The sequence below is a fragment of the Maniola jurtina genome, chromosome Z (assembly GCF_905333055.1).
Source record: "Maniola jurtina chromosome Z, ilManJurt1.1, whole genome shotgun sequence".
Taxonomy (NCBI): Eukaryota; Metazoa; Arthropoda; class Insecta; order Lepidoptera; family Nymphalidae; genus Maniola; species Maniola jurtina.
In genome coordinates, this window is record NC_060058.1 from 4107508 (window position 1) to 4120380 (window position 12873).

Below are 12873 nucleotides of genomic sequence, written 5' to 3' on the forward strand. Positions count from 1 at the left end.
TATTAGGACAACGCCTTATGGTAAGATTAAGTGAGCGAGTAAGTGAGGCCTTTTACAGTTTGAAAAATTCCTTAATCTCATGGGAAATCAGAAATTGTAAGCGGACGAAGACGCAGGTAACCGCTAGTACCTAGGTAGTACCTATTAACAGAATATTGTTTTTTGAACTGCGTGCCTACCTACCCTATCTAATGAAATGTTACACAAACAACATAGTAAATCCTTTATTAGGCAAGACTTTTTAAGTGAGGTTGGCGTAGTGCTGGAACACGTTATTGCCGAGTTACCACTTTTACGACTCCACAGTCCACGACAGTAGAGGTCATTGAGTGCGATATTACTAGAGTAGTGGTGTCCCGTAAAACGGTTTCAGTAACCATGACGCCACGATGAGTCACCATAACGCTACGTAGCGCGATTACATCAAAATTTCTGAATTTAGGTACTAGAATCTAGATAATGAAAATTTGTTTGTTAAAAATCGCGTGGGAACTTTTCGATTTTTCGGGATAAAATCTAGTCTATGTCTTCCTTCAGGATGCAAATTATTAATTATCTTTGTAGCAAATAAAGGTGTCCGGGACTTGCACCACGTGGGTTTAAAACTTTAAAAATCCTATTTGAATGCCTTTGATTTTCCGGCACGAAAAGTAGCGTATGCCCGTCCTCGTCAAAACCCGTTATTAACAGGGCTCTCTCCGTCACTCGTTTCATACAATCGTAGTTCCAATTTCATTTGAATATTAAGCAACCAAAGTCCATGAAATTTTGCAGACATATTCTAGAAACTAATATGTCTGTGGTGTTTTATATTTTTCTAAAAATATGTAGTTTTAAAATTACAGGGGCTCAAAGATTTGTATGAAAATTTTTAAGACCGCGTAACTTTGAAGCCTCTTTATTGACTCTATGGGCTTTAACTCAATGGTAGAGGTCAATTACATAAGGATTAAGGTCTTTTTCTGAGAACTGGGCAAATCGTAATACCAGTCGTAAAAGTAGCGGGTTTTTAGCGTTACAGTAGCTTTTTTAAAGTATACTATGTACCTACGTCAAAATTTTAGTAATTTTTTTGGGGTTCCGTAACCGAAGGCTGCTAACGGGACCCAATGTCCATCCGGCCGTCTATCTGTCAGCGGGCAATATCTCGTGAACCGTTATAGGTAGAGTTAAAATTTTCTCAGAATGTGTATTCGGCTGCCGCTATAAAAACAAATAATAATAAATAATTACGAAACGGTCGCCATGAAAATTAAAAAAAAAATGAATATAATTTGTTGAATGATGCGGATCCCTTTGTGTGTGAGTCCGACTCAGATTTGACGGTTTTTATTTATCAAACGACGTTGGAAGACTTTTGCAGCTAACCAAGTTCATGGAACGGGCTGGCTTCCATTTACATTAACGATTTCATGCGAAAATATAGGTACTTAAGGTATACCTAAACCACCAACCAAAGCAAAAAGCGACAAATCTACCAATCTACGTATCGATTTCAGAATTAAACAATAGATTTATTACTTAATTGTTTTCAAGCAATGACTCATGTGTCTATATAAAGGTTCAATACTTATTCTAATAGATATTTATCTCTCCTATCAACCTACTGCTACTAAAACAGTTGACTCTACGTCTTACCTATAGCTAGAAGAAGTAGGTACCTTACCTAATGATATGAGAACTTATATAACAAGTTCTACTGTAGTCTGAAACTAATATAAAATTTTATATTAGTGTTTTTATTTAGTTAGAAACTTAATTAGATAAGATTTTTTTAATTATTTTTGTAAAATATGAAGCTGGAACCAAATAAATCAATTCAAGCAAAATTAAATATGGCTGTGAGGCATAGACGGAAAGACGAACAAAATGGAAGAAATTATAAGACTAATTCTATGCCTCGTCCATACTTTTTAATTTTTATTAATATTATAAATGCGAAAGTGTATCTGTCTGCTACCTTTTCATGGCCTAAGAGTGTAACCAATTCTTTAGATCGAATTTGGTACAGTGTTCTCACGGGATTCCTAAAGACCCATCCGTTTAACCGATTTGTATATTGTTTGGTACCGAGGTAGCTCGCGTCCTTGTAATTAACATAGTAAACATTTTATCCCTGAAAATCAAACAGTTCCCACGGGATCTTTAAAATCTAAACCCACGCGGATGAAGTCGCGGGCATCCTCTAGTTATCTCATAAAACAAACCCTAACGAAACCCCACACGGAAAAATTAATGACGTACCTAGTACATCTACGTTCTTAATTATTTGCACACCAGCCAGCGTTGCATAGGAGAATGTAGAGAATAATTTAAATTTTGAATAAAATATTCACAAAGATCTCGATTTTAGAGTTCCGTATCAAAACGGTAAAATAGGAACGCTTCATATGGTGCGAACTAATAGTTCTGAATAATTACCTAAGCGGCCGTCCGTCCGTCACGGCTGCTTAGGTAATTATTCAGAACTAACTAAACGTTCTAGTGATATGCTGAGTTTTAAATAATACTTTCCCAACCCTAATGCAAATGAAAGATTCAAAAAAAAAACATTATTGTACTACAGGTAATTGTACAAGGAACCGAATGGGGAGGGTCAAAGAGTACTAGTTAATTACATCTATTGCGGTAGGTATCATATCAGGTAATAAAACGGCAAAAAATGAAAAAAGATTCCCCCCTCCCCATTTACCTCCTCCCCTCCGCCCATTCCCCTCTCCCCCTCCTCTTTATCTTCAAAATCAGCAATGCTCTGTTTTGCGAATAATTTTATAAGGGATTTGTTTATGAGAATAATATAGTAAACTAATAACTCAAGTAATTTATGTTTTTCTCAATATTATGTTCCACGGAACCCTCGGTGGGCAATTTGACTCGCGCTTGCTCCGTTTTTTTGAATCCGCTAGTAGGTAGTAGGTAAGTAAATGAATATCATTTTGATGACCTTGCTAGCTGCGCGATGCGATTACTCATCGTTGGAAGCAATTAGCAAGGTCAGGTTCTTTCCCGCACGCGCACGCGGATAATGTGAGAGTGCAAGCCCTAAAATATTGCCTTGCGTATTTCTGTGTAAGACCGTGATAGCCTAGTGGCTAAGACGTCCGCCAACCATTCGGGGAGTCGGGGGTTCGATCCCGGACATGCACCTCTAACTTTTCTTTGCTTTAACGGTGACGCAAAATATTGTGAGGGAACCTGTAAGCCTGAGTGCTCCATAATGTTCTAAGGTGTGTGAAGTCTGCCGATCCGCACTTGGCCAGCGTGGTGGACTATAGCCTAAACCTAAAAGGAGACCTGTGCTCAGTAGTGAGCTGGCGATGCGTTGATCTTGATGATGTTACCTACCTATAATAGTCTGTGTTTGCTCACAAAATATAATATACATAGGTATAATAGGTACCTACTAGGTACGTACTATTTATTAAGTAATTATATTATTATTTGATCTCAAAGTGAAAGTTTCTATGTTGTTGCCCGAGATCTGCTGAGATGTTAAACTGTGATAAAAGCTCCAAATATTAGAAATGCCACGCAATAAATACATAATTTAAACTTTTTAAGTAAAATAAAACACAAAGACCCAACTAAAATCAATGTCCAATCATCAAATATTGCGAGATATCGATTACAGGACATCGCTTAATCTTCTTATCTTTAGTTACATTCATAATCAGCAAATAAAGAACCTTGAATAAATAATAATAAAGTGTGTAATAAGCTTTGTAATAAAGTATCCCTCTAAGGAAAGGCAAAGGTCGTAGTCCATAGTTCATACAGCTTAATATAATAATAATGTGAGAGCCTCAAAAAAAAGTAGAGTTCGTTGGTAGAGTTTGATTACTTACGCGATTATGTATAAAAACCTAGGTTGGTACTTATTTTATTTAATTCTACAAGACTATATATATAGTATAAACCTATGTACAGTAACTACTAGTGCAACTAAAGTGTAATAATTGTAATAAAAAGCCAAAAGTGGCGCCCCCAAAGCAAGTTTTCTATATTTCTGGTCAGATATAAGGAAAATACGTAAGTAAAATAAATAGGTAGAGCGCTCAACAACGATATTCGTATCAAAGTTACCCGATTAAAGTTATCGAGATACAGCGAGAAACGAGAAGGAATCGTGATTCGTGTTCGTGAATGGCTAGTACGTCACTAGGTTGGCACGAATACACGAAACGAATGTGCTCCGCCCGCTTCCATTCGCCACGGCCGCGCGCGACCGCTACTTCCGAGATCGATGTTGTGAACGCAGTGGAACTGTTCTCTGTTGTGAAGCTCCGAGTGAATCTAGCCCGTAAATTGGGCTATTGTTTTTAACTTGTACTGTAATTGCCTGTTACCTTTTTAAAAAGTGATTACCGAAGACGTGTGTTTCAATGTGATCGCCGTATCGTGAATAATTAGTAAGGTATGTTATTTACTAATTCGCCGTTCGCGTCATCCTTGTTATGCTGCGCACTGAATTCAATAGACGAATAAACATGGTATTTGGTGAGAAGCATTTATTTTTAAGAATGCCCCACCCATTATCGGCGATGTAGAGACAGTCTCGTACGAAGCTGTGGCGACTTAACTTGACATGTTCGCGAAATTTATTGTGTCGAGAATTCGGTCAGGGTGACGTCACGAGGACTGAATTAAAAACATAAAGCTACTTTTAATTCCATCATGCAACTTGCGGCCCAAGGTCAGCTCTGACCACGTACCTACTTATTAAAATCGGTAAATGTGCAACTTCTATTCATTAAAATTTCCACTATCACTGATCGTAATTCGTGACCCAGGAACGCCCTGTCATCAGGGTATCAAACTGTTGCTGAGCGGCATTTTCAACTTATTTTGTGCTAGTATCTTTGATTTCCTACTTCTTATCACTATTGAAGAGATCAATATTGTATGTTATTCTTAATACCTTATCTCATAAACTCGATGATATGATTGCTTTGAACAATCACACTTATTTTCCATTTGAAAATATCAGAGTCTACCTATTTTATTACATTTTAGAACAAATTAATATTTTATATATGCTTACACAGTCGTATACATCTATTCAGCTGATTAACTGTTAATAAAATAATATGTAAGTTTGTATCTACCTATGTGAGTACCTAATTAAATAACAACATTTTTATTAGGTATACATAGTTATGTCATTATCTAGATATATTTATATAATTAAGAATTATTATCACAAATGTCCTGATCCATGATATGACCTCATTTTTTATAAGCAAGTGCTTCTACATATATTTATATGTATAGACCATGATTATACGTAGGTAGTGATATTGTGCAGAGCTGTAAAACTATCTGTAACTATGTACGTTAAGTACCTACATCAATTTCAGATCATACAATCAACTCTTTAAAGTTGTCTGATGTCATGAATTCATTATAAGAATGACCTTACATTCGGATATGTGTGGGTGTGATCTCTACCAGCCTCTGCAACTACATATGACAGTTGAATTTTCTCTGAATGACTTTTTATACACGTTTACTATGCATTTTTAACCCCCGACCCAAAAAGAGGGGTGTTATAAGTTTGACGTGTGTATCTGTGTATCTGTGTGTCTGTGTATCTGTGTATCTGTCTGTGGCATCGTAGCGCCTAAACGATTGAACCGATTTTAATTTACTTTTTTTTGTTTGAAAGGTGGCTTGATCGAGAGTGTTCTTAGCTATAATCCAAAAAAATTGGTTCAGCCGTTTAAAAGTTATCAGCTATTTTCTAGTTTTCTTGTAGAAAAGAAGGTTAGATAACCCTTAGGTTCATAATATTCAAGTGTCAATTGACAAATGTCAAGCTGTCAAGATGGACGTTGCCTAGATATACATAATTATTTATTTGAAAATGATTTGTCGGGGGTGTTGAAATTTTTTAATTTACACTTGTAAATAAGAAGCATAAGTAACAAAAAAATTGGCTTTATTTATTTTATGTTTATATTCTCATATAGTTACACAATAGAGATTCTAAAGAATAATTAATTAAGTAATGAAAATTTGTGACCATCAGATGAGCATGCTCATCTGATCAGTCAAGTAATAACTTGTTGAATCAAATAAACACACTAAGTGTGCCTGTATAGGATTTGATATTAGAGATAATAAGGTGTGGGTGGCGAACAGTCATCTACTATGAAAAGAACGGGAGATGCTAAATTGCCTCTGAGTTAACACATGCATAATATGTGTTTTGCTTGCTAATGCGCCATGAATGCACGGCATGATTGCATAACTACGCAAAACGATAATTTACTATCAATTGTTTGACAAGTACATAGTTTTGAATTTTACATATTCTGAACATTAAAATTATATTATAAAGCCAAAATTAATAAACAACCTATCAATCTGTTGATTAATACTTGCAATAAATACTTAGCAAGTATTAACTAAGTAAGTTTTAACTGTCAAAAATTGTATGGTCTTTTTTGACAACATACTAAGTCTGCTGATGACCAAACTTAATTGATCAATCTGTCTGTGATCTATACATAAGTTATTTAGCAGCATAGTTATTTGTCAAAACTTGTATGGACAAATAGGTTTCCTGACAAATAAGTTTAAGTAATGTTGTTAACAGGACTCTCTCCGTCACTTACTCCATACAATCGTAGTTCCCATTTCATTTGAATATTAAGCAACCAAAGTCCATGAAATTTTGCAGACATAGTCTAGAAACTAATATCTGTGTCTGTGGTGTTTTAGATTTTTCTAATAATATGTAGTTTTAAAATTACAGGGGCTCAAAGATTTGTATTTTTCTTTAAAAAAAGGCCCAACTTTGTGCTCGTTTTTCTAGACAATGGAGCAATTTAATGAAATTTGGAAAAACCACAGACCTAGAAAATTTAATGAATATTATGTAGTAAAAAAATTATCGTTCTATATTTTATATTGTTATAATTGTGTGGGAACTACGAAAACCAGAAATTACACCCAGAAATCTTGAAAATTTCGTGCTGTCTCGATTTGTGCAAGCAGGGTGGTGAAGTGCGGGGGACGACACGTGAAACTGACAGAAACTGACAGTCTAAACACACGGGCCACATTTAGACTGCACCCAACTCCAAACTTGTCGATAGGTCTAACTAAATACACTGGTACATTTCAACTTGCGTTAGACGTATGCGTTACCTACTCAGACGTTGCCTGTAGATAAAAATATGTCTCATGTTTGCTGGCAATAGCGCATGCATCAAACCCTGCAAGTTGCAACTCTCTTGCAACCTATTCCTCACGCAATACGCACAGCTTTAATATTATAATTTTTGACAATGTATACTATATGTAATGCCATATCACAGGTCACTCTCTGATTTATTGCTAACAATTTACTTCCAAATGCAAAGAAATCTAAGTGTGTTGAATTCACACTGCCCAATACCAGGACCTTAAATGACATAAGTTCATTGATAAATAATCATATGTTGAAAATAAAGGAGAACCCCGTGTTTCTCGGTATAATGTTAGATGCAAAGCTTCTATGGAACACCCACATATCAACACTTGATGGTAAACTCAGCTCTGCTGCTTACACTGTTAGAAAAATTCGACAGGTACTGACGTGGAAACTGCAAAAATTGTATATTTTGCCTATTTTCACTGTATTATGTCTTACGGACTCTTGCTATGAGATAAAGCGGTAGATATTGAAAAAAAAATGTATTACAGAAAAGGACAGGACGTGCAATTTATAATTTAAAACCGCGCGCTGCCATACAATAAAAATATAAGGAAATAAGTACCTTATCTATTATCTTATAGTAGCTTTTAAATATATTTACAACTAGCTAATGCCCGCAGCTTCGTTCGCGTAGATTTAGGTTTTTAAAAATCCCGATCCTTTCATTTCCCAGAACAAAAGTTGCCTCTCCGTAATAGCCCGTCCCCGGGATGCAACTTGTTTCTGTATCACGTAAGAATATTTAAACGGATGATCCTTTTCAAATCCCGAGGGATCACCAGGATTTAGGAATGCAATTTCTTACAGCATCCTATACCTTCAATATCAATTAATAATCGACACTTTTTAAATCCCATTAGCTTTAGTAGTCAGGTCCCCTGCAACATCAGGATTGAGGAGTTGGAATCCAAATTTTTTATTGAACAATGTCGCAAACTTTCTTTATCGATTAAAAAAACTACCCAAAATTACGCAGTTAGGTTACCTGCCAAATTTCATGGTTTTGAGTCAACGGGTACCCTAGAGGTTTTCTTGACACACACGACAGACAGACAGATAGACAACAAAGTGATCCTATAAGAGTTCCGTTTTTCATTTTGAGGTACGAAACCCTAGAAAACGTAGGAACGGCATTCCGAACCAGTGGTAAATTTGTCTGACCATCCAAAAACACTTTGAAGTTTACCTAAAAGTTTACAGGAATAAAAATTTATCATTGTATTCCATTCCATTTCATTCTATTCCATTCTGTTCAAAGATAAATAGATAATAAAAATATTTGTCACCGAAACAATAATTTACGATACATCAACCAATATCAATTTTACTGATGACAATCTGACTATTACCAAAGTGAACGACTACTATAATATCTATTATATACGACTAACATAATATGTATTATAAATTGTGTGTCGTTTGCATTCTCACTAGGTTCTCATTAAGTTTGTTTTATTTGGTTAAACTTTCTGGCATTTATATTGTTATGACGTTTAATTGGCAAACAGTCTGTTTATTGGCTCAAACTCAAAAATTCAGCCAATCATAACAAAGAAAATATTGTAATAATGATTGATGCAGCTTTCTGTAATTGAAAACAAAATATTTGACATTAACTTGAATGTGACAGTGTTTTCCGAATAGGGTTGCCAGAGGCCCCGTATTTTACTGGTTACCCCGTATTTCGGGATACAGAAACCTGGCTGGCGAAATCAAACACTGACGTTATGTCCAGTAGAAAGAATATTTTCCTTTTGCGGCAATGCGTAGCCGAAACCCACTCGATATTGATCATGGTCGTAGCCAAGGCAGCGGGGCTTGGTTTGAGGATGTAAGCCTTTTTTTATACAAGTTAGCCCGTGACTTTAATCTTTTCTAGTGGTAAGTGATGATGCAGTCTAATTTCTTGGCCGTTAGGGCCATAGTAACCATATAACTAGCCATGACCGAAGCCTCCCATCAGACCAGAAATTTAGAAATGGCGACTGCGCCTGGGAATCCGTCAAAAACCTAAGCCTAAAATAATACTTACACTATTTCTTGCATTTGCTTACCAATTTTTTTTGGAAATATATCAAACATTTCGCGCTCACTTCACTCGCGCTTTGAATTTGTATTACTTGGTGTAAACTCCGCAATTTCGTTCGCATGAATTTAGATTTTAAAAAATTCCGTGGGGGATTTTCCGGGCTAAAAAGCCGCCTAAAAAAAAATGTCTGGGATGCAAGTTACCTCTGAATAGTAAGTACCAAAATTTTGGTAAAGAAGATGGGCCGTGAAAGGGTAGATAGGCAAATAGATATACTGTCGTATTCGTTATATTAGTATGGATAGGAAGCTTTAAAAATATAATCTTGCTATGGCTAAACTCGTTTCCCTTTCACTTTAATTTTTTCTGTATTGAACCAAAAACACTTACGCTCACTGCGCTCGCGCTTTTTTATTGTTGTATTTTATCTCACTGACAAATTGAAAGGCGAAATTCCACTAACCAGGTAATTAGCCCATAAAGTTGAGCGAATGTTTTTTTCCTCATGACAGGATTCAGTTCCGGCCCTGATAAAACCTCTCCCGCAATCGATTCCTGGCTACCGCCATAGTATTGATACTGTGAAGGTGGAATTACAAATTAAATGTAATTTTAAGTTAAAATGAAAAGATTGTATGCATGAAATGTATAACATTTTGCTTTACAAAACTTAAGAGTTTTTAAAAGCTATTTAAATAAATAAATCTTTTATTTAAAACCACATTGCAAACATTGTTCACCAATCAAGACACGGCAACATACGGAGAAAAAATACAAAACTTACAAATAAACTAAAATATCTAAATAGGCTTTCCATGCATTTCAGAGAGAACCACCGCCTATTTCTTTAAATATGAAGTATTTAATTTCAAATTTCTTCAAATCTAAACCCCGTATTTTTGATGGTGGTAGCCTGTAAATCAAAAAGAGGCAGGTGGCAACCCTACTACTTCCTAGACAGAATTTAAAAATTGTTTTCATTACTCGGTATGCCTACTGCCATAGTGTGACAGAAAGTGTGACGGTAGTTGTGACCTCTGATTGGCCGACTCTCTTTCACTATTTGCTAAAATTGATGATTGCAACAACAATTTTTTCTTTTTTGTAATCGAAAACAGAACACGGACGTCAAACAGGTTGACTAATTGCAATCATTTCTGACCGGCTAACATTGTTCCGCTAGTGGCTCAAACTCACTGTCGCAGCAAGAACATGGTAAATTCAGCCAATCACAGCAATTTCAATTGGTTATCACAAATGTACCGATCTAGGAACCGAGAATGCACGAACCAGGGCAGATAGAGATAAGAACAATAATATCATACGTAGGAAATCGACGGGGGATCGTTGACAACGATAGCCTTAAGTAAAGTCTTATTGACAGATTATTATAGATAATTCATTCTATCCAGTAATCTTAGGATTCATTATTTAAATAACTTATCGACAAGATTCTAGGCAGATTGATTACTATTAAGTATGCCTGAAAATAATTTATTGCAGATAGGATAGATGCATTATTTATTGATTTAGACTATTAGAGTATAAGTGTAGGCTATAGTGTGCTTATCATGCATTTTAATTGAGAAAATAACGCCTTGGTAAGTCACATAATTGTGCCACCGCCTACAAAAAATTACAAATATGGTGTCGCTCTTCTTAGTTGAAATGCATAGTAAGCACTGTATTATTATCTAATAAATTAGAGTATCTTAAGTTTGGCAAGCGAAAGTATATTTGCTTCTTGTTTTTCCTGATAATATAAGTATGTATAGTATATTACTGTTGATCTTTAAGTATTTATGTAAAATTTTGAGGTTAAGTATTATTGTGTAAATTATTTTTGATTTTATATATATATTATATTTATTTGTTATGCTATATCACATATAATATATGATACAAATTCTCCTTGGTATCCAAGTAAATGGTAAGAACTGTAATAGTTCACTTGTGAGATTTGACAGAAATTTCCAGATTTCATTTCCCCTATCTCATAAACTGTTCACCATGTAATGAGCCCATCCACCATGCCCAGAGACCATGTTAAATTTGATAATATCTCTTAAAAATATGCATGGAAATCGTACTTTTAATTGTCGACTTATGCACTATTTCCCAGGACAACCCTGACCATTTCATATGGTAATTGGAAGGTATTACGACCCTCAGCAATGAGGAATAAAGTAAAAGTAAAATAAAATTTAGTTTTAAAGTAATTTTACTTATCGTACACCATAAAAAGATACTGAGATTTAAAGTTTCTAACCGCAGTGGGTTAGTCTGTGTAGATACTCGTAGATCAGTCTGTTAGTCAAAACGAGTCTTATATGTATAGATTTAATGGATATGATCACAACAAGAATACAATGTAAAGAGATTATAACTTGTCATTCTTGTCGGTTTCAGTTCGGAGCGTTCCAAAGTCCGCGTGTCCTTCTACCAGGGGGTGCGGCCACAGTGTCTATCTCCGCCTCCGGTGCAGTCGGAGTCGCACGTACTCTACGCAGATTTGCTCTCTGCTGCAGTCAACGTTGACATGGCAGACCACACTATGTATAATAGACAAATCAGGTATGTATATATATTATATATTTATATTTATTAACTTAAAATAAACCACAGTTAGTTTGACCGGGCACTGAATTAACTTATTATAACTATACAATAAAAATCAAACTATATTATGTAAATCTATTAATTTGACACTAGTTACTTCTAAGCCTCTCGTGCGAAATTTCAAATTAGCAAACATTGGTAACAATCAACATTGCTTATACACTGACATGGATTTACATTATATTGCTGTGTCTATATCATTGCAATTTTACAGAAAGAACAAAAATCATGTTCCATAAGTACCTCGTCTGTTGTTTTATTTTTATAGTTACTTCTCAATAATAAGCTAAGCCATGTCAATAACCATCAATTTATACAATCTTGTTTGATCTCAAATATAGTACTATCTACGATCCCTGTGTACTTAGAGAATGTTGGTCCATGTAAATTGTCAGATTTAAAGTTTTGGCACATTACACAAACACACTCTAATTCCAGTCTGACTCGACTCACAGCAACTAAAGCATGGAAAAGTGTGCTGTATATCATGTTCCTTATGCTGGCATTGTCCATATTTAATTAAAAGTCCATGTGTTGTACATAGTACATTTCCATGTTCAAGATTCCATCATAAGCTATTTCCAGGCTGTATTGTGAATAGAGTCAGGTTTTTTTTTTTTAAATTATATAGACTAGCGCTTGGCTGCAATCAGACCTGCTAGCAAGTGATGATGCAGCCTAAGATGAAGCGTGCTTGCCTAGAAGTTGCCTATTCAGGTGGAGTTAGTGTCGAGTGTGAACTCAGGGTTCATACATTAATTAAAAAGATACTAGGCACTTGATATGATTTAGGACTGCGGTAAAGCATGGCAAGTATACAGTTTAAACTAAATGAGAGTTAGGATTTAAATTAGATTCAAAATAGGAACTATGGTGCCTCATAGGTAATGCTCATGTATTGTTATACACACAAATTGTGACCTCACTTCGAGGGACACAATAAAAACTGCATTTGTCGATTAAATTGTAAGCCTTTTCATAGAATCGTAATAATGCACCATTATAGGCTAATGTATTGTGCTGC

General features: G+C 35.3%; 1 protein-coding gene across 2 annotated transcripts in view; it reads left to right on the forward strand.

Annotated features, from left to right (window-relative positions):
- The window catches only part of LOC123880761, a 60218-nt gene that overhangs the window by 43072 nt on the left and 4273 nt on the right, over positions 1-12873 (forward strand). For both annotated transcript variants that reach the window (XM_045929060.1, XM_045929059.1), the window contains exon 4: positions 11640-11804. In XM_045929060.1, coding sequence (XP_045785016.1) covers positions 11640-11804 — 165 coding nt within the window. The remainder of the gene's footprint in view (positions 1-11639; positions 11805-12873) is intronic.